Source organism: Macaca thibetana, chromosome 4 (genome assembly GCF_024542745.1).
Source record: "Macaca thibetana thibetana isolate TM-01 chromosome 4, ASM2454274v1, whole genome shotgun sequence".
Taxonomy (NCBI): Eukaryota; Metazoa; Chordata; class Mammalia; order Primates; family Cercopithecidae; genus Macaca; species Macaca thibetana.
In genome coordinates this window covers 111,171,708-111,195,020 of record NC_065581.1, presented here as the reverse complement: position 1 = coordinate 111,195,020, position 23,313 = coordinate 111,171,708, and the positions used below count along the sequence as shown (strand labels likewise).

Sequence of the window (23,313 nt, the reverse complement as noted above, 5' to 3'; positions counted from 1 at the left end):
GGAAGAAAATAATAGGCAATGGAAGAACTAATCAGCATGGTGTAGTTGGAAAAGCACCACATTTGGAATCAGAAGATCTTGGGCTAGCATTCTATCTCTACCAGATATATTTCTAATGTGCTCAAACATTCATTTTACCTCTTTGAGAATCAGTTTCTTTTGCTTTAAAGTGGTACCATCTGTCCTCGTGGCTGAAAGATTGCTGTGAGACTCAGACTGTAATAATACATGTAAGACCACTGTGCCAATAATGAAGCTAATGTAAAGTAATAATAATTGATCATAATTATGACATCATCTTGATCAAACCCAATGTGTTTGGCTTTTGCATCAACTTGAATTTTACCTCTCAGAGTGACCTTTCCTGACCACTTCTATTCCATCTAATTCAATCTCCAGCCCATCACAATTTTTAGTTACTTGTTTCAACAAGATTTGTCTGTCTTTCTGAAATGTAAGCTCCATTAAGGGATTGGCCAGTGTCTCTTGTTTATCATCATATCCCCAATATCTAGCCCAGTGCTTGGCTCATAGTAAGCAGTCAATAAATATTTTTTCAATGATAATATGCGTGCATGAAAAATACATTTAGGAAAATACAGTCAAGTGAGTTCTGTTTAGGAAAACTGAATTAAATCATTGAATGTGCTAAATTCACAAAATTTCACTTAAAGACATATCTACATGGACACACAGAATCTGCCTGTCTATCACATAAGCATTATTTTTTAGATAATTCTGGTGTTTAAATAGGTCTATTATTCTTTTCTCTCAGATGGTAACTGGGAATTTAGAAAAATCAGAAAAAGCAAACTCCTACTACTATTACAATTACCATTCCCCAGAGCTTGAACGTAACAGATTTCATGGGTTTTTAGGCTTTCTCCATCCATGCCTTCATTCATAACACTACGACGTGGAGGTTCCAGCGCACTAAAGTGAGCTACTAAGTGGCTCACAGACGGTAAGTGACAGGTCCAGTTTATAGTCCCAGTAATGACAACGCCATCACTAGGCAGATTTCTACATAACTGGACCATAGTTTTCTTCAATTCAGATAAATGTCTTACATTTGTTGAAGGATTTATAATTATTTCTTTTTTCAGTAGCTTAATGCTATTTACAGTTGATAAGAGCCTTTAAATATATTTTTTATTCAAGTTATTTATTTTGCTAGGTTTGTCTTTTGATATACTTTGGATGTTGGTTTCCACCCTAATCACAGGTTGAAATGTAATCTCCAGTGTTGGAGATGGGGTCTGGTGGGAGATGACTGGTTCCTGGGGGCAGATTTCTCATGAATGGTTTAGCACCATCTTCTTGGTGCTGTCCCTATGATAGTGAGTGAATTTTTGCGAGATCTGCCTATTTAAAAGTGAGTGGCCCCTCCCCACCCCTTGCTCCTGCTTTGCCCATGTGATGTGCTTGCTCCCCCTTCATCTTACACCATGATTATAAGCTTCCTGAGGCTTCTTTAGAAGCTGAGCTGATGCCAGCACCATGCTTCCTGTGAAGCCTACAGAACTGTGAGCCAGTTAAACCTCTTTTCTTTATAAATTACCCAGTTTCATGTATTTCTTCATAGCAATGCAAGATTGGCCTAACACATCTTTTCAATAATAAATATAAGCTGCCACCAAAATCTGCTACGTGGAGCAAGTCTACTATTAGACTTAAAGGCCTCTTTATTATCTTCATGTGTTTTGCTCTTGAAGACATCACTTTCAAAAAATTTACTTTTTAAAACAAATGCTTAAATTTCTAGGTTTTCTTTTTGTTTTTGTTTTTTTTTTAGTTTGGCCTTTTCCTTCATAAAATGTACACTATACCAAGAACAGAAGTTATATCACCTCCTAATTGCAAATATCTTTTTTTTTTTTAAATACATGTATGTATTTTGAGACAGAGTCTCGCACTTCTGCCCAGGCTGTAGTGCAGTGGCACGACCTTGGCTCACTGCAACCTCCGCCTCCCAGGTTCAAGTGATTCTCTTGCCTCAGCCTCCCAAGTAGCTGAGATTACAGGCACCTGCCACCATGCCCGGCTAATGTTTTGTATTTTTAGTAGAGATGGGGTTTCACTATGTTGGCCAGGCTGGTCTCGAATGCCTGACCTCGTGATCCACCCGTCTTGGCCTCCCAAAGTGCTGGGATTACAGGCGTGAGCCACTGTGCCCGATGATATTTCTTATTTTATAACATAATGCTCAAATTACTACAAATGCATAAAACATGTTCTTAAGGTAATGTAAATTTTAGCACATTGACTTCAATAGTTTCATTAAGGGAAAAAGTTATCTATATATAAGTAATTTTTTAAATGTAGTTGTTTTTCTGTATTTAACAAAGAGGAACACAACACTCAATCAAATTAAGGTAAAATGAAAGTCTAGTGAAGAAAAATGGCTTTCTGTTTAATAGTAAAATCATCACAATTTTTAGTCATTACCATTTTATAATGATTCAAATGTTCATGTTCTTTAAAAATATTCTGAATAAGTAGAAACATGCATAGAATTTCAGAGGTAGAAAGCCCAGATTGTCTAGCCCCAAAATGAGAAATAGGAACTCAGATTGGTATTAACTGCCTTGAGTACTGTGTTTAAATAGATTCTGAGGTTCAGTGTGGGGACAGCAGTAAGGAGGACCATGACGGACAAGCTATGCCATTAGGTGGAGAGGAAGAAGTAGTAGCACAAATACTCTGAATAAATAGAAACATGTATAGAATTTCAGAGGTAGAAAGCCCAGAGCGGCCTAACAGACCTTTTCAATAGCTTCATAGCCTTACAGTTGCCATTACGCATTTGGTTTATTAGTTTCTGTGCTTTTTTTTATTGTCATTTTTGCAAACAAATGAACTGAATGTTGAGACTCAGAAAGGTAAAGTGATTCATCCCAGGCCACAGAACTGGGATGTAGCAAAGGCAGGATTAAAATCCTGTGCACCTGAATATTAGTCGAATGCGCTAATTCCTGTATAATCAGGGCTCTCTCAATCTGACATGTGCTCTCTCCAATGTCAGAAAACAAAATCTGAAGAGTGATAACTCGACGTCATAAGTTAGTAATGTATTATAGCTGATTAGAAATGGATGACTTTTTGCACAGGAAGTTCAGTGAGGTATATAATAGATTGAAAGGGCTCCAGAATAACTAGAAAGTGCATGCCATGCGCTGAGTATATCAATGAGTCGAGTCAATGAACATGATACCTTGGTTTAAAACATAGCTTTTTAACAGTTATCTTTTATAACTGAAAAGATCTACTTTTGCTTATTTGTTTTTGCCATTAAACAAGGATCAAATTTAATTACTCTGTTGACAGGATAGAAATCAGCTGGCTAAACAATGGCACTTCAATGGTCTATTAATTTCTATATCAAGAGTTAATTACAAGTCAGCAAAATTAGAACAATTTGAATTTCACCTCTGTCTCTGTCTCTTTCTCTCTGTGATAGTTTGAGGATATTAAAGAACAGGTAATGGCCAAAATACGGGTATTAGGAAACATAAAGGAGAGAATAAATATGGTTAAGACAGTAAACATTAGTGTATGTAATTCTGGAAAGGTCACGTTCTTGATCAGGAAATGAGATTTTAGTGACTTTCTGGTGAAACTTGTGTTCAAAAGAAAGAAATTAGGTGAAAATGGCCAGGCGCAGTGGTTCACACCTGTAATCCCAGCACTTTGGGAGGCTGAGGCAGGTAGGTCAGGAGTTTGAGAGCAGCCTGGCCAACATGGTGAAACCCTGTCACCACTAAAAATAAAGGAATTAGCTGGGTGTGTTGGTGGGTGCCTGTAATCCCAGCTACTTGGGAGGCTGAGGCAGGAGATTCGCTTGAACCCAGGAGGTGGAGGCTGTAGTGAGCTGAGATTGCATCACTGCACTACAGCCTGGGTGACACAGTGAGACTCTGCCTCAAAAAAAAAAAAAAAAAAGATGAAAACAAACCTCTGTTACTTTAGCAAAAACAATGGAAATGCACTAGTTTATGTTTCAATAATCACTACTGTAACTCTAAATATGACTCAAAGAGAAAAAATTAAGTATTTTACAAAGCTCCATCAATCAGTGACATCAGAAAATCAGGGGCTGTGTGGATAATAAGAAAATGTTTTACATAAAAAACTAAACATTAAATAACAGAAACTGTAAAAATAAGGGAATTATATGTACATAGTATGGAGAATATTTTTTATCCTAACACTGAAAAAGAATGGAACATTCATCATTTTAAGATGATACAGATATAGCACAAAGGAGTGGATGAAGTAATCCAGACAACTATCACTTTAAGATGTCACATCTTACATACTTTGGGGGCAGAAATGGGCTAGATAATCTTCCCCAGGACTCTCATTTTGTATAATTAAAGGCAAAAGCAGCACATATTTGGGCACATTTGGATCGTCTGGTTTATTTGCTATATGCAATATCTTTAAAATAACAAAAGTTAGCAAAAAATTATTATTCTGATAAAATACAAATAGAGTTGTTTAGATGCTAAAATTCGAGGCAGGCCAGAAGCCTGAAGAATATAGTTTTAGGATGCAGAATTATACCAGTGTTAGAAATACCGTGTGACATCAGTAACAAATGCGTTGAGGCTACACATTTATTACTGATGTTACATTGTATTACATTTATTAAATTCTCCCCACCTTGTTTTTATGAATACATTTTTCAGGTTCATGTAGGAAATTAAAAAATAACTCAATCCTTTTTACATCTAATTCTAGAGGGTTTCTCATTTCGTACAGGCAATAGTCCTGGAGCACTGTGGAATACCAATGGCATTTTAACCTAACTAATTAAAAAAAAAAACTAAATAATTTAGGTACTCTATATTTTATTAGAAGTGAAATAGTTTATGTAGCACTCCAAACTTAGAGATTAATAAAATAGACACTAATTCCTTTTATAGATCTCAAAGCAAGAAGTGCAAGGCAGCCTGGAACCACGCCAAGTATTGGAGGAGGAACAGATGACTGCAGCCCATAAATGTTCAGGTGCACAAGAGAGGGGCATGCTATTTAAATGCAAAGGTGAAAATCACAGTTGTTTAGGAGAAACAAAACAGACAATAGGAGGCTGGTATGGAAAAGAGAAGACATTCTAGGAACCTCTGTGTTCTCACTTTCAATCCCTCTGGAGCTCCATCACTCAGGGCTCCAAGGACCTGGACACACTATCAACCATTCCTTCACCAAATGCTTTTAACTCTGTTAGCTGGAACATTTCTCAAGAACAAATTAAGTTTTAAAAAGTCCATGGAAAAGTGCTCTTTGGTTGCTAGAAGTATTGCTTATTGATTAGGTACATTCTGGCAACGGGAAAGGTGCTTGCACTTTCAATAACAGATAATCTAGAATGAGTAAAATAATTTCCATTTCCCACCTAAGAATATTAGTGGTCATCAAGGCTCATTTTTCATTTCTGTAAAGATTCAATCATAAACATCATCAAACATGTCAGATTTTTTTTTTTGAGTCCCTATACCAGAGGTTTTCCAACCAGTATGTATGTGGAAAACTTGTTAAAAGTACAGATTTCTGAGCCCTATTTCCAAAAATGCAGATTCAGAAGTTCTGGTTAGGCCTTAAGAATTTGTTTTTTAAACAAATGCCCCAGGGGATTCTTATTCACATGATCTAGGGGTCATGCTTTGGGAAATACCACCCTAAAATACATTCTCTCTTTCCATTTTCGTTTGTCACAGCAAATTGTGTTTAAGCAGGCTCCTTAGTGTTAGTTCTGAAAAGCAAGTGAACTACCACACAAGTCAGCTCGAGATAAACAGTTAAAGCATAGTAGGGAAACCTAGCCTTCACCCATGTGCTCAGGGAAATTATCTCACTAGAAGCTGGATTATCTACCCAGTGAAGTCTTCTACCGTCTCCACACCCCATGCCCTACACAATGTGGACAGCCATCCCTTGAAGGTTATCCTTGGTCTTAGGAAGCCCAACTCAATGTTTTCCAGATTTTTACCTCTTTTGGTGAGAGTATAGAAATGTAATCTTCATATATCATCCTAGCCTTTTCTTCGATTACTTTTTTGTTCTGCTCCTTCTTTAAGTCTTCACAGGCAAGCCAGAAAAGTAGGTTCTCCTCGCTGTATTCTGTTCGGAGGAACTCTCTGAAAAGGTTTCTTCCTGCTGGGGCCTTCATCATCTTGTCAAAATTTTGAGACCAGGACAAGACTTCCTCTGCAGTGGGGTTTTGGCTGCAGAAACAGAACAGGGCCATGATCAAAGGGAGCTTTGTGACCGGTGAATGCTAGACCAGGTAAGGAGAGGAGCAGATAGAAATTCTATCAATTTGCTGCCATCTAGTGGTCAGTACTTTGCCACTCAGTCCAGCCTGATCTGGCAAATACGTATCTGCCAGGACTAGGTCAGTTATTTCTGGGTTTTGACAAAAATTCACACAGGCATAAGAGGCATGTAGGGGGCCAAGCATTCAAACAGCAAGGGGGCTATGCATAACATGCATGCAGTCACGCATTCCTAATGAAGCTTGGAAATGTTCAGACTTTATCAATACATTGAAAGTTGATAGAAACAGTCTGTAAGCGACTAAGGACAAAATGAATTTTTTCTTTGCTTCTATTCAGGATTTCAATTTTCCAGCCATAAGATACAGGTTTTTTTTCTCATCTCTGGTGGCCATTTTTTTCATTTGTCACTTGATTTAAAATAAGAAAACACTGTGTGCACTTGTCACATATTTTCCTAAACTTTAATAATTTTTCTGCTGGGCATGGCGGTTCATGCCCATAATCCTAGTGCTTTGGGAGGCTGAGGTGGGAGGATCTCTTGAGGCCAGGAGTTTGAGGTCAGCCTGGGAAACATAGCAAGATCCTGTCTCTGCAAAAAAGAAAAATTTTAAATTAGCTGGGTGTGGTGGCATGTGCCCGTAGTACCAGTTACTTGGGAGTTGAGGCAGGAGAATCACTTGAGTCAGGAGCTTGAGGTTACAGTGACCATGATCATCCCATTGCACTCCTGGTTAGGCAACAAAGTGAGATCCTGTCTCTAGAAAAAAGATTTTTTTCTACGAAAAGTTTTTCTATGTACAAATTGTTAGTCATGAATGGAGCTATCACAGTTGGAAGCAGAGTGTTTCTATAATGACATTGACACTGGAGAATTTAAAATGATGTACAGATTTTTTAGTGACTAGGTGACTGCAGAAACCACCAGTAATTAATCCACTTGCTTACACATTAAAGAAGTAGAAGAGAGAAGCTTGGAGAGTCTTATGGTTAAAATGATTCTGATCTTTCTTTCCTATTCAATGATCTATTTAATAATTCTCCAACCTAAAAGACATTTGGCCAAAGAAGTATATTCATATATATATATATATATATTTATCTTAATATATATTCATATATATATATTTATCTTAATATATATTCATATATATATCTTATATATATTCCTATATATATTTATATTTCTATATATTCATATATATACCTTTATATATATTTATATATACATATATTTAACTTTTTAACCAGGTATTTCAAATAGATTGTTACTATTCCATAATGTCTGCACTTCCTCATTCACTTAAAACAATTTTTAATTTTAAAGAGCTTAAAAATTACCATGAAGCATCATTATTAAAACCTTCTCATAAAAAGCAGAAAAAGAAAGCACTTATAATTATATGACTGGACTATTTATATTTTGATTTTAGTTCATAGGTGCCTCATTTGGGAGGAAACACATGGGGAGAGTCTGCTCTGGTGGAAAAGGAACCAGGAGCCGGCTGGGTGCCCCTCCTCACTCACTTGGACATTCCATATCATTTGTGTCTGTGTTTAGACACTTCTTTTATAAAGAGAAAAACTTAAATTCTCAGAAATGAGAAGTAATGAATTAGGACAATTTTGGGTGCTAATTCATATGACACTATTTATTTTTTTTTAAAGAGAAAAGTAAATTCAGACCATGATTTAGCCAATAACTTAACATAGCTAATAGAAAAATTGCTGAAAAGCAACTGCAATGAGAAAATAAGGTCTTCCAGACTGAATTTGCATTCACTTCCCAAAATCATTTTGAAGAGTACCATGAAGCAAGGGGTAATACTTTGGCACACAGTGGATGTAAATGGCATGTAAATACAAGAAACAATAGCTATGTGGTTCTCACACTCACCATTCCTCTAGGACCTGGATACTCTCCATTTTTGTGGTGTGTGTAGGCCTTCCCGCATTTTCCCCTCTTTCTTCATTCCTAACAGTGAGGCTGTAATGTAGCAGAACATTTTAATTTTGTCAAGGGAAACTCAATCAGTTGAAGAAAAGAATAAATTTTTCCGGAGAAACATTTCACAGGAGATCCTATATTCAACTATGTGAGAATATTTAAGGTATAAAAGAGCAATACCATTTTTAAATGATGGGCAAATCCATGTCAAAGGGAAGAGAACAATTTTTAAATAAAATTATAAAGTACATCAGACTCTTAAAAGTGGATATTGTTAAACATTCTGACTTCATCCTTACATAATCTGAATTACTTAATATTTCTGAGATATATGATTAAATGCTTTTATACACACACACACACACACATAATTACCTTACTCTTTAAACAAAATGTCATTTTGATTTTTGGTTAATTCTATTCATAGTCTGTTTTCCATTAATTTTCCCTGATTGAGAGCTAAGAAGATACAATGTGTCAGAATCTAATACAGATTTTCCTAAATTTACATCATCCTTCCTTACAGACCAAGTTATTGTTACTGATAATATCATTCCTTCAATTGCTAAAATCAAGCTACTGGATTTATATTTGACTTTGTTTTTGCCCTTTCACCCCAGTAAACCAATCTCCAATGTCTTGAAAGGGACAGACCAGTAACTAAGCATTTGGAACAGGTGAGCATTGGGTGGGAGGAGCCTGTGTCTGTGTGGCATAGGTTTGGGAATATTATAGCATCACAGAGGACAGAGGATAATGCCGAAGGTTTTAGTTGCCCAGAACAAGAATAAAAATAAGAATTGTCCAATGACAATTGCTCCCTAAAGCGTAGCAGTGCTTTAGGGCGGAACATCCAAAATTCTAGGTGTAGACTAGAAATAACAGGTGAGGTCATGGGAGATACTAAGAAGCAGGGTAGGGAGTCAGTGGCTCGGGAAAATTTAAGCTCCTACATTAGCCAACTGATCCATCTGTCTAGAAGCCGAGGAGCTTAAGAGCCTGGCAGAGAGCACAAGAAGTTCAGACAACATCTCTCATTTGTTCCTTCTTTCACTTACTCAAAATAAGAGGCAATGGAAATGATGATTTTCTAGTGCCCGTTATGTGCTAGGCACCATTCTTTTACCATTAATACTATTATCCCCATTTTACAGAAGAGCAAAGTGAGGTGCAGACCTATCTGGGAGGTTGGCCCAAAACTGAACACTAACTAGGTGGTATAGTTGGAATTGGGAGCCTACTCCGTTCAACAACCCTGTATTTCTGAGTGCCTACAATGAACCATGGCTGCTGAGAGACCCTGAGGTCATAGACCACTTACTATGTGAATGCAAAGAAGGGTCACTAAACATCATTGGTGTGGAAAGAAAGTGTTTAGGAAGAGGTGCCCAACAAGCAGTTATTCTCAATCTGGAAAGTCCGATAGGAGAAACCAAGACAATGTCTCCTTAATTCATTCTTTCATTCTCAAGTGCAAGCATGAGGATGGAGCGAATGGAGCAAAGGGAATAATTTCTGACAACAGAAAGTGAGGCTAGATAGGAAAACTGACCTGAGAGAGCAGACTTACTGGAAAAAAGAGAACCCAGTAGGAATTGAAAAGGATTCTGTAGTCAGGAAAAGGACACAGGAAACATAGGATTTCATAGCGAAATACAGTGAGTTTGCCTCTCCCCATTTCTAGGGACAGGGGCAGGTTTATTGGTATAGAACCATGGAGGGAAAGGTAATGTAGCCCAAAGGATTCTGGGGAGCAGAAACTAGAGTGGATGGTCCCTGGGAACCGCTGCACAGACCCTTAGACCCCTGCGGGAGGCAGCAGTTCCAGGGTTAGAGACAGCAGAGCCTTCAGCGTAGTGTAGTTTTGGGGAGGAATTCAGAGAGAGTGCCTAATTTTGGAGGTATCTGCATGTGAGTGCTGTGACTATGTTTGTGGCTTTAGATAGCCTAGGAAACCTCAATCCTCCATGTCGCTATACAAATAGGCCAGAGAAGTATTTTAGAGGAGATTCACTAATGAGTAAGAAAGAGTTCTTCTCTGGAATTCAATGTATTTCCAGTAATGATGGGAAAAGTGGATGAGGGGTACACTGCTGTGCGTGATGTGGATACACTGCTGACAATATTCTATAAAACTTCCTGTATATCTAAAATGTACAATTTTTTGGTAAATTCTATTCAACTCTTTTTAAAATAGGAAATTGACACTCATTCTGCCAAGCTTTATTGAGCTTGTGTGTGTGTGCAGAGATATATTAAGGCACTATAACACAACTAGCAAAAGAGCTCTCATTCTCTGCTTAAACAACAAACTCCTTGAGTTTATTTTTATTACATTTCCACACAGTGTCCCACAGAAGGCAGTACACAAGATTCAGGTATCCTTCACTTCATTAAACATCTTTGAGAAATTTGTTCTCCGTTGTGCCTTTGCTGTAGAGTGACAAATCTGGAGTCCACAGGCATGAATCACGAGTTTCTGAACATGAATTCTGGCTCTTCTATCTGTTTCTGTGATATTTACAAACATCCCAAATGCTACCATATTAGAGCCATCATTACAAAATATTAGGTTGAGTTTACATCTTTCATTTCTACAGATGGTAAAATATGGGCACATATTTGGACTAAAACTACTTATAACAGACATTCAGTAAATGCTTAACTGTTCACTGTTTGTGAAGCTCTTGATCTAATATTGGCCACAGTCTTGCCCTGTAGAAAGAAATTGAACTTCAGCAACAGACAAGTTGTTCTTTTTATTAACTGTCCTTTACTACTGGTCTTAAAAAATGGGTTGCAAGGTTTCAGTTATCAAGAACTGCTGAAAATATCATTTTAAGTTAAAGAGAAATGGAGAAAATAGACAAGGGATTGATACTAACAGTTTGACTGTATTGCTACTGACTAATGTCTGTCCTACTTGGTTCTGCTCCAAGTAGTGTGTGTTTTTTTTAAGGTAATAATTCACTGGAAATATTTGCTCTAGATCAACGTATATATGTTATATGTGTTTGAGGACAGCCCTAAAAGGAACATGCCAGATCAACAGTTTTGAGGGTCCCACAGAGACACTTTTTTTCTTTCTTTAAGACGGAGTCTTGCTCTGTTGCCCAGGCTGGAGTGCAATGGCACGATCTCGGCTCACTGCAAGCTCCACCTCCCGGGTTCAAGCGTTCTCCAGCCTCAGCTTCCTGAGTAGCTAGGATTACAGGCGCCCACCACCACGTCCAGCTAATTTTTGTATTTTTAGTAGAGACGGGGTTTCACCCTGTTAGTCAGGCTGGTCTTGAACTCCTGCCCTTATGATCCGCCCACTTCAGCCTCCCAAAGTGCTGGGATTACAGGTCTTTTTTTTTCTTTTTTAGCCCATCTCTCTCCAAGAAGAGACACTCCCCCCCCCCACCGACTTTTATATATGTAACATTTAAAACTAACATTTCTACGTTTTAAGCAATAAAAGCCACAAAGAGAACTAAACGCATACACAGTGGGGGTCCTGATCAAACCTTAAATACTTTATGGAAGAAAAGTGCCAATATCCTTGGCCAAATATATTAAAAGAAGCATTTACAATCCCATTAGAGATTTTTTAAATAGTGACTTTGAAAAGGGAGGAAAAACACTTGGGACATTTCAGAACTTAAGAAAATGTGCCCCCTCTCTATGGGGGTGGATTGTTCGTCTGTTTACAGGGGAGTATGGATAGTGGGGTGAGACAAAACATTACCTGCTGCCAATTATAGAGTTTATCTACTGATCTGTCATCATGGATATGCGCAGGGTCTGTTTTGGAAGACAGTCTTCTATTGTAAGGAAAACAATTGGTTCTTAAGAAAAACTGCTAAAATGGTTGCAAAGAAGATGAAAACTTACCAGTCGCCATGGTAACTCTGGGATAGAGGCTGGTCAGGAAACCACATATATTTACAGAAAAATTAAACTGAAGAATCAATAAGATGTCTAAATTTCATACAGAGTGACATCAAGGCTCCAAGAGAGAACTACTGTCTCTGGTAAAAGCAGTCTATTCAATATTGAAATAGTCTCACATTGTGATATCAATCTTTTCTTTTTATTTAACAGCTTCTACCTCAAAGTTCCTGGTGCAAAAATGAAATCAACATCCTTCACGCTCTGAAAATGAGTTGGTAGATTATTCTTTAAATATTTCATTTTAGCATTCAAGATATCACAGTAACTACTACAGGAGTTAGCAATACTTTACTAATGTGTAAGAAATACTGGCTCATGCAACGTTCCCTGGGTTGGACATACAAGATGAAAAAGACAAAGGCTCTGCTACTGAGGAGCTCAGACGGCATTGTGATAAGAACTCAGATAGAATTGTGCATATGGGGTTTCTTAGACATCCTTGATGGTACCTGTGCTTTTCCATAAGAGAATTGAGAAAGGCTTCACAGAAGAGGTAATGATTAAATTGGGTTGAAAATGGGCAGTTGTTTGCCAGATGGAGACCTGGACAAAGGCAATCTCATTTAGAGCGGGGATAAAAGCATGCAGGGGCACGATACAAATGTAGACCAGAATGGACATATCAGATGTTGCAGGGCTGGACCAGGAGATTAAAACAGGCAGCAAAGTATGTGTTATCCAAGAAAACGATGAGGTGGACTCCAAATGTAGAATACACCTCCTTTAGGATGGTGTAAGCTTTCCATGCTTTGCTTTCACCATTCATAATGGGAGTAATGGCAACGACCTACTTCATAAGGATGTAAAACAAAAAATAAAAGCTTGTGACAAAAAGGCACATATTATTACAGATGCGTAGTTGAATGGAAGGGCAAGTTGGCTGCACATTAAAATTCCGATTCCAAATTTACCAAAGAGCTTTTTATTTCCACCTGAGTAAATAGAGACTTTTCCTTTGCCATTATTACAAAACCTCATACATTACCTTGTCACTTCCTCCTCACAACGGTCCTTGAAGGTAAACAGGGGAGTTGTTATTAGTCATTCTTGTTTCATTTACAAGGAAACAGTTATCGGGGTTGACTTACACAGGACCCACAACTCAAATTTATTAGAACTAGGATTGGGACTCACATCTTCTGACTTCCTGTCTCAGACTCATTTTCACTCTGCAATGCCATTTCTCTTTACATAGAAGAGTTAATTGTGGTATTGCAATTGTTTATACAAATGATTTTTCTTTAAGGTTTGGAAAAATAAACCTCCTAGTACAATCCAGTGCATTGAGTATAAATGCCCTCTCTAAGGCGTCATCCCACAGCTATCACTCCATAGGAGCTGTTGCCCAGACGCCCGAGTTTGCAGTAGAATTTGATGAAGAGTAACTTCTCAATTCCCTGGAGTTTGAGATGAACAAAAAGGAGTTGTTATAGAAGGTTTTGACAGCAAAGAGTGAAAGAGGAAGGACAAAAGTAACACCGCTAATGACTGCAGACAGGGTGTTGCTATGGCTGAGGGGGGCCGTCCCAGGAAGTATGACTTTCTTTCATTAGCAAAGATAACTTGGGGAGAGGGCAACAAGGAAAGGAGAATAGAACTGATGTTTCGCTTACAAAAGACTACCCACTCCCCCAAAAAACTAAAACCTCAAGCCAAAAAGACACCAGAGGATGGGCTGGTAACCACATAACATACAACATTTCAGACACATAGAAACTCCATGTTAAACCTATGATTTGAACTTCACCTCTTTCATTTCTACATTTGTATAATAGAGTACGGTTTTGAGTGAGGTGTGTGGGGATGGGGACAGTGGTTAGAAATTTGTGTCTGGAAATGTTATAAAACACTTGCCTAAAAATACCCCATGTTGCCCCTCTAAAGGCTCACCCCGCATTTTGTAATCATGTGCCGTGTGTCATGAAACAAGTATTTCATTTGGCTTAAGCTTTTGTTTCATGAACTTAAACTCAAGTAAAATAATCAGCTATCAAGTATCTGTCCACTAGATGGCTGTGTTACCTTTATAAATACAATATTTAAACCAAGTCAGAAGAAAGCAAAAACTGAAAAAAATTTCTGTGGGTAAATATCCTTATTTGGAAAAAGAATCTATTCATTCACTTAAGGAGTTTTGATAATTATATCTTTCTAAGGAATCTAAAAGGAGTCATTCAGTTTTTCAGTGAGTGTAATAATCGAAATTGAAGAGGATAAACTTAATCTTGGGACGTTTGCATAACTGCAATAATTTTTCATTTTTGATATTTACAAAATATTCTGAATAGCCCCCAGCCAAAAGTCATTTGATTTAGGAATACTTTAGTCTTAAAAACAGGTAGGCATAATGGTATCATCATTGTCATTATCCTTTCCAATAAGAAGTCATTTTGCATTCCACAGTCTCATGCTGGGATAATACGGAACTTAGGTCGTACATTATTAGAACAAATAAATTAGAAAAGGGTTTTAACTACCAACAGGTAGGAAGTATTTTTTATTTAAAACGTTTTCGAAGAGCCATCCTGAGAATGGATTCTCCACACTATTTCTATTTCAATTCCGGTTCGGGTGGTATGTAAACGTTCATTTCTTCTTTCGACCCATGGAAACTAAAGACAAATTTCTTCATTCTCTGATTCTCTCTCTCTCTCTCTCTCTCTCTGTTGCCAATTTCTTTCTATATATGCATCTGTTCGAAAAGATGGGTATCAAAAATTCCCTCTTTTTGTCTATATTAAATTTTCATTTGAAACCCCAAGCTCTGGGTTTTCGGCTCATGGACACATTGATTTCATCTGGAATGCCAACTTCATTTAACAAGCAATTACATGGTGAAAATCGAAATCTACGCTGTACATTTATGTTCAGTTAGATGACCAAAGCTTCTTATTTAGCACAGAGTTTATTTTTCCTTAAAATTAAGAGAATTACAGGTCTGAATACAAAGATACATAATACATGCCAGGCCAGGCGTGGTAGCTCACGCCTATAATCCCAGCACTTTGGGAGGCCGAGGTGGGCAGATCACCTGAGCTCAGGAGTTCGAGACCACCCTGGGCAACATGGCAAAACCCTGTCTCTACTAAAATACAAAAAATTAGCTGGGCACAGTGGCGCGTACGTGTAGTCCCAGCTACTTGAGAGACTGAGGCACGAGAATTGCTTGAGCCCCAGAGATGGAGGTTGCAGTGAGCCGAGATGGCACCACTGCACTCCAGCTTGGGCTATAGAGTGAGAGTTCATCTAAATAAAATAAAATAAAATAAAATAAAAATAAAAATAAAAAATACACGCCAATCATCAGATTCTTCTACACCTCGGTTCTAACATTGATTAAAATCCTATTTTAAGCTATTCCTTCAACCCACTGTAATTTTACCTATAATTTATAACTAAGTGAATGCCTTAGCGGGAAAGCAAATATCTTAGATGTGAAAAGGCCAAATGGACTTCTATTTAGTTAGGAGCAATAACAGTGTTACTCTTATTAAAATAGCATGCAATCGTCTGTGTCAAGTGCATTAGTTCAGTTGGAGCTCAAGCTTCTGACTTTAGAAGGCTGGGTCCCTATCATAAAAAAGAGAGTGAAAAAGTTAAAACCCTGTTAGTGAATATTCAGAAATATATCTGATAGCTGGCAGGATTGCTCATTCATCTAGCCATCCATGTTTCCCTCGCATTTTCCAGTTTGTGTGTGTGTGTGTGTGTGTGAATGCGTATGGGATGAATGTGTGGGGCTTCCTTGGGAACAGACACCATGGAAGACAACAATCTTGATCTGTAGAGAAACAAAACCCTGCTACATAAAAGTTACAACATTCTGGGAGCCCTGTGGCTGTGCAGTGCATGCTCCAGGGCTGTCCTGACTTATACCTGTGCTGGTTAATGTCAGAGTTGGGGAGAAAGGGCGAAGTGATACAGACTGAAGAAACAGCATCTGCTACCTTAACTGGCAACATGCAAACAGAGCATTGCCAAGCCTGCAATAGCCACATCTTACACAGACTGGTAAATTCCTCTGGGCCTGAGACTTGTAAAGGGACAGAAATAATACCTATCAATAAAGGATTATGCAGGAATTTATGTACACTAGTAATCTCACTTTACTGAGGAAGAAACAGACTCAGAGGTAGTAAGTAACTTGCCAAAGGTTTCATAGTTACATGTGATAAAACGGGAATGTACCCAGGTCTGTAAAATTCCAGTGCCATTGGTCTTTCCTTATCCCATATAGCCTCTTGAAAGTCAGCTTTCTGAGGAAGACATGCCATTAGAATTTGTGTGTAATTGTCAAATATGGCAAGACTACTTCTAGAACGAAACACTTAAAGTTACTGTTCCACTATTACTATGGAATTGGCAGTTAAATGGCTCTGTATTTTTAAGTAATCTATATTGCTTTGGCTGGGAGCAGTGGCTCACACCTGTAATCCCAGCAATTTGGGAGGCTGAGGCAGGCAGATCCTGAGGTCAGGAGTTTGAGACTAGCCTGGCCAACATGGTGAAACCCTGTCTCCACTAAAAATACAAAAAAAAAAAAAAAAAAAAAAAAAAAAAAATTAGCCAGGTGTGGTGGTGTGTGCCTGTAGTCCCAGCTACTCGGGAAGCTGAGGCAGGAGAATCGCTTGAACCTGGCAGGCAGAGGTTGCAGTGGGCCAAGACTGCACCACTGCACTCCAGCCTGGGTGACAAAGCAAGACTCTCTCTCTCAAAAAAAAAAAAAAAAGTATATCACTTTATACACAAAGTGTCAGTGACAGAAATTTGTGTTTCACTTAGGAACAGACGTTCCCATGCAAAAAGATGTATATTAATACATAATATATTAATATCTGAAACAAAGATATGGATTTTAGAGCATTTATATATGCTATAATTTATAGCACCCAGTCCAGCAGAATTATAAAATCAATTTCATTTTCACAAAAAGTGAATTTGATTGTCTTATCTGACAAAAACAGAACAAGTAATTCTTGAATCATGTGCTAAAATAGCAGGCAGATTGTAATAGGTCTACCACACCTAGACCATAAAAGACAATAGGTTAGGCCCATAAAAAATAATGAATTTTAATGGGAGAAGCAAAAGTAGGGCTAATACTTAATTTAATCAGGTGTAACACAACTATGAAATTTTATAAATAAGGGTAGCAAAGAAGTCAACCTCATTTTTGCATTATTGATTGGAATTTTCTGGAGGAAGTTCTTAAATATTGTCCGGGTAGCTAATAAAGCTGACTTGGATTTGGAATGGCTGAATTTCATGTTGCCTTGGAAAATGAATAATTTGCTTTGAATGAGTCAGGAAGGAAACTCCAACTTCTCTCAAAGCAAACCTTCACCCTGAAGGAGGAGCATATGGGGTCTCAGAGCCTTTAAAGAGGGGCTCACTCATTTTCTCTGTCAGGAGCTTTTCTTTCTCCAAGTTCTTCCTTGTTGCACATCTTACAGGGAAGCTTGGTTCTCTCAAAGTTCACCAAGAAGCCCCCCTGGTTGGTCAAATCACAAAATGTTTTATGATTCTTATTGTATTGGACTTCCCTGGTGTATGTGCAACCTCAGACTTCCCTTTGTGAAACTCTCAATTCTTTTGGCTTCTGTAACAGTCCCTTGCTGTGTTTTATTTTATTTCTCTGAGACAGGGTCTCACTCAGGCTGGAGTGCAGTCATGTGATCATGGCTCACTGCAGCCTCAACTCTTGGGCTCGAGTCATCCTCTTACATCACTCTCCTGAGTAGCTGGGACTACAGGTGTGTACTACCACACTCGGCTAATTTTTAAATTTTTTTGTAGAGATGGGGACTCACTATGTTGCCTAGGCTGGTCTCGAACTCCTGGGTTCAAGCTTTCCTCCTGCCATGTCCTCCCAAAGTGCTAGGATTATAGTTGTGGGCCACTGTGCCCGGCCCCCTTGCCGCATTTTGCATGTCATTTCTCACATCACCTCTTCTCCACGTTCTGTGTTTGCAACTCTCTCACTCCTCCATTGTTCTTTAAATGTGGTGCGTCCTGAGGTTTCTGTCTGTAGCTCCCTGCTTTTCACCCTGGAATACTCACCAGGGCCAATCATTCTAATCTCTTGCAACTGATGAGTCCCAGATTGTCATATTTCATCCATGCTTGCCTTGCAAGCTTCAAATTCATTTATGCAACTAACTCTTGGATACCTCAATCAGAGCAAGTTGAACTCGTCTTTGTATCCTTGGCCTAAATAACTTCCTATTGCAGTGTCCTCTCATTTGATGAGATCACTAGCAACCCAGCTACTCATGCAAGCAATATGGAGTCATCCTTCTTTTTCTCGTCTATCACTAATTCTTGGCAGTATATCCTAATTTTTTCTTGAAAATGCACTTCTCTCCATCCCTTTTATTGTCTCCTTATGTTGGGCCTCACCATGTCTCACCAAGGCTATTATAAAAGTCTCAACATCCCCCTTACTTTTTGTATTTTCCTTCCAAACATTTTCCATTCCCTCAGGAGAATACTTAAAATATAAAATGGACTTTGTCCCCTCCTTACTTAAAACTCTTCAATTGCTTCCCATCTCTAAAAAGGTGTAAACTCCTTAATAAGGTGTAAAAGATATTTGATTATTTGTCACTGCCTATCTCCCTAGTCTTCTATTTTGTTCTTCTTGATTTTATATCCCACAAATACTAAACAGATTTAGTGCTCCCTCCCCAAATTCATGCCCCTCTGTACTACTAATTAGTACTACTACCTTTAAAAACACACACACACACACACACACACACACACACACACACACACAGAGGTGTATGAAGAAAAATGGTGCATAAAAAAATCTGGTGACTTGGGAGAATGTGCCTGTAATTTTTGAAAAGAATTTCTGTGACACAAGTTTTTATATTTCATAAAGTAGGCTCAAATGGCAAATCCAAATCCATCACCCATTCAACAAATGTTAAATGCCTACTAATATTGGCCAAATAATGTAAGCCAAAATTTATTTATATACATATACATATATATATATAATTTATTTATTTATTTTTTATTTTTCATTTTTTTGGAGACAGAGTCTCTCTCTGTAACCCAGGCTGGAGTGCAGTGGCGCGATCTTGGCTCACTGCAGCCTCAGCCTCCCAGGTTCAAGCGATCTCCTGCCTCAGCCTCCTGAGTAGCTGGGATTACAGGGACACGCCACCATACCAGCTAATGTTTGTATTTTTAGTAGAGACAGGATTTCACCATGTTCGTCAGGCTGGTCTCGAACTCCTGACCTCATGAGCCACCCACCTCGGCCTCCCAAAGGGCTGGGATTACAGGCATAAGTCACCGTGCCTGGCCTATTTTTTGCTATTTTAATGCATGCAACTTCAGTTATCTGTTTACAAAAATGCCTGGCAGCAATGACCAATATTGAGCTTTGTGAATTCAAATACAAGCTCTACGTACTATAATTTTTACTGAAGGTATTAACCTAAAAAACAAAAACATGGGACAGACAGGAGTATCACTCGTATAAAAAATGGTTCAGTGGGTTGGTGAGTCAAACTCTGACCTTTCATGTGTTCACCCTTTTCTAGGGCAGAGGGTATGAACAGCACCAGCCCACTACTAAGGTCACCCCTGAAGCTCTGGTACCTCCTGGCCCATCCAGACATAGACAGTCCTCACCACATTGCCACGTAGGGTGAGTCAGCTTTGGTTGAAATTTGGATTTTTTGTCCGGGTCTGAACCTTGAAGCTGACTGGGGTATCTGGGGTCAGCAGATCTCACCGTGCACAGCCCTGTCACCAAATGCACCTGCCACCTCTTTATCTACAGTTTCTTCCTCCTGTCCTCTTGGGACTCTGGATTTCTTCACCAGAGTGAGGCTCCTTCTACCATTAACTCTCATTCAGTCTATAGTCCTATTGTCCACTGTGGTTTTGTGTATATGGCCTGAGAAACTTGGGTTCATTTTGATAGATATCTTTTGATTGTGTAAAGTTGATATAACTGATAAAAACATTGAGGACATGTACCCATGCCATGGCCAGATGGAGTTTCCAAACTGGAGACTTCTGTATTGCTTCTTTGTAAGTGGTATGCAGGACGGTCTGTTTACAAGTACTCTGGAAATCCTGTGCAGTGTGAGTTACTCTGCAGGATTAACATATTCTGCCATGTGAGATGAATCAGCTCCCCGAGGGTGACAGGCACAGAGGAAACCATGTATTCCCTGGTGCCTCAGATGAAATGATTCACCTTGCATGTGTGAGGACTTTTATTTCCAGGGAGTGGTTTCTTTACCATGGTGGAGGCATGGATTTTTGTTTTTCCTTTCAAAAAATATCCTTTGACTTTTAAAGCATGCATCTTAGTATTTCCTTTGGCAGAGAGCTAAAGTGTGACAGCATCAGAGGATAAAATAGGACAATATTTTTGCACTGTTTTGAATTATAGAGGCCATGGTACTTGTTAGAAATGGAGGGAGGGGCAGTCCAAAGCATATTTATGAAGCACTTAACATTTACTTAGTGAGATCCATCCCATGGTCTGGAAACTCTGGGAACCAATGTATCCAAAAGAGAGACAATTTTAGCTTTCCAAAGGCTAGTTAATTTACTAAATTCAGTCTGTGACCAATCTCTCCTGAGAAGAGTCCAGTGCAGTGGGCCAAATCTCACGGGCAATACCCAGGAGTGCATGAGATTGTGAATTCAACTGGGAAAGTTGTATTTGGAAATGGCTCATATCAAACCTGGAAACGAAAAGTTTGGAAGTGTCCCGTTAAAATGAACCAAACAACGGACTAGACATTCAGAGGCCTGCATCTCAGTTCCACTTCAATCCCTAATGGGTCTACTGACATCAGCAAGCCATCAGTTTCCTTACCTGTAAAAATAGATACAACATTTTCCAAACATTGTTTGTTGTTGCTGTTGTTGTTGTTGTTTTTTCAAATGAAAGCTTATACCTAAGTCTAATTTATAAAGTAGCTAAAGACAGAACCATTCTCTTGGTAACTGCAAGCTGGAGCCAGGGCTATGGCCAGTGATATTTCATTATTCTCCTCTCCACAGCCATCAACTCACCACCATGATGTGCCAAGCAGAGGGCAACGTAAACATTTTGGAGAGATGGTAGCTGAGGTCTCTGGAGTTCTAATTTTTACACAGGGAACCCTGTTTTGCTTGATGGGACACCCACAGAAGCATCCAGTATTAAAAGAGGAATTAGTACCTGAAGATTTTATGTGAAAAAGTAGCATGGGTTATTTTAATGCAACCACTGAATGATGTTGCAAGAGAGTTCGTAGGACAATTTGAAAATGAGCTTTAAGCTCATAATAAACTTTGAAAGCTCTATGGCCATTTTTGATGCCCCTCCTTTTTGTAAGCACACAGCAGTTTCTAGTCTGCCCTGCATTTTTATATGTGTTATCTCACGTGTGAGCATCTGAACAACCTCACTGCTTCACACTGTCCTGACTGAAGGCAGTTTGAGAGGAGCCTTCAGTATCTTTCAAAGATTTCTTTCTTATAAAGAAAAGGGAAGAAGGTTACTATCTGAAGAAACAAGACATTCCTCTTGCCAGTGTCAACCTTGAACCCGTAGACAAATGGTCTTGACAAAATGGTGTCTTCACCCTAGCTTAGTCCCATGAATAGAAGGTCTTACATGTTTACAGATTGTCCATTTTACGCCCTGGATTTGGGTATCCATTGCTTACGTGTTTAAGGATGTTAATGGTTCTAAACCTCATCCTCCTGTTTTCTCTTCTTTAATTGCAAGGGCTATGAGGAGAAAAGGGAGATAAGGAGAGAGACTGAGGTGGGGGGAGAAAGTGCCTCTATGACAGAGATAGAGAATGGATCAGTCACTATGAAGGCTGTCTAAACAGTTTAGAATTTTCAAAGAAACTGGGGAACAATTCAGCAGTTATGTACTTACTCTCTGTATCCTCCCCTCCAAAAATGTGGTGGTAATGTTATAAAGACAGGAATCAATTTAAAAATGAGAGAAGAGCTGACAATGAAATATGAATGAGAAGTGCAAATTTGAGGAAAATGTTACATTGTTAAAAAACCCATAACATGAAGCTTAGGGTGAGGTATTTGTATTTATTACTAGATATAGAAATTTTTCCTACCACTCTGTTTCCTTAAAAGGAAGTAAATTCAGCCACATGACAACTGCTCCCATTGACGAATGACAGTTACTTCATATTTTGATTTCTAACTTTTTTTTTTAGCCCCTAAATTACATTTTTAGTGTTTCTTTTTGTTCTGCTCCTTTGACCTAGCCTGGAAAATCTGAAGAACATTTATTTCTTTTTCTTTTTACTCCAAAAAGCCTTTATAATTTTCTTTTATAAACCTGAAGTACAAAAATAATGGTACTTTAAAAACATATGGGTAAAGGACATTTTCATTTGTAGTAAGACAATATAGTCATAATTAAAATCCATAGTTCAAGGAACTTTAACTTTTATCCTTTTAAAAAACATTAAGTGGCCAGGCACAGTGGCTCATGCCTGTAAATCTCAGCACTTTGAGAGGTTGAGGCATAAGGATTGCTTGAGCCCAGGAGTTCAAGACCAGCCCAAGCAACATAGCAAGACACTGACTCCACTTAAAAAAAAAAAAAAAATTAGCCAAGTGTGGTGCATGCACCTGTAGTCCCAGCTACTGGGGAGGCAGAGGAGGGAGGATCATTTGAGCCCAGGAGTTGGAGCTTGCAGTGAGCTGTGATTGTGCCACTGCAATCAAGCCTACATGACAGAGCAGATTTTGTCTCAAATATAAATAAATACATAATAATCAAGTGGTTTATAATTATTAGAAATTATCTATCATTTATCATATACAGAAGGACTTATAAATTCACAGACTGTACATTTTACGGCCTAGACTTAGGCATCCAATGTTCATTGACAACAAATGCAGTTCCTGACAAGGGTATTGCTAGTCTAGAGCTAACAGAGCATGGAGCCAATGTACCCAATGTTTGGGGATCCACTCTAGAGGTGTAGAGAGTTGATGCAGCTTCCAAAAGTTGTTTTTTTCTTCACCCATTGTCTGTGTACTGCAATAATCTCATGCTCATGTGTTAATGTTAAATGTTCTGTTATTTAATATGTCCTTTAAAACTTGATAAAAGCAAATCTCACTAAATATATGGCAGCTAAT

The 23,313-nt window shown here is 38.5% G+C and overlaps 1 protein-coding gene across 1 annotated transcript in view; it reads right to left on the bottom strand.

The window, feature by feature from the left end:
- RGS17 (regulator of G protein signaling 17) overlaps positions 1-23,313 on the bottom strand; it is a 125,770-nt gene that overhangs the window by 14,370 nt on the left and 88,087 nt on the right. The window contains exons 3-4 of the mRNA XM_050786208.1: positions 8,179-8,268; positions 5,996-6,230 (exon numbers count right to left, since the gene is read on the bottom strand). Of these exons, the coding sequence (XP_050642165.1) occupies positions 5,996-6,230; positions 8,179-8,268 (325 nt within the window). The remainder of the gene's footprint in view (positions 1-5,995; positions 6,231-8,178; positions 8,269-23,313) is intronic.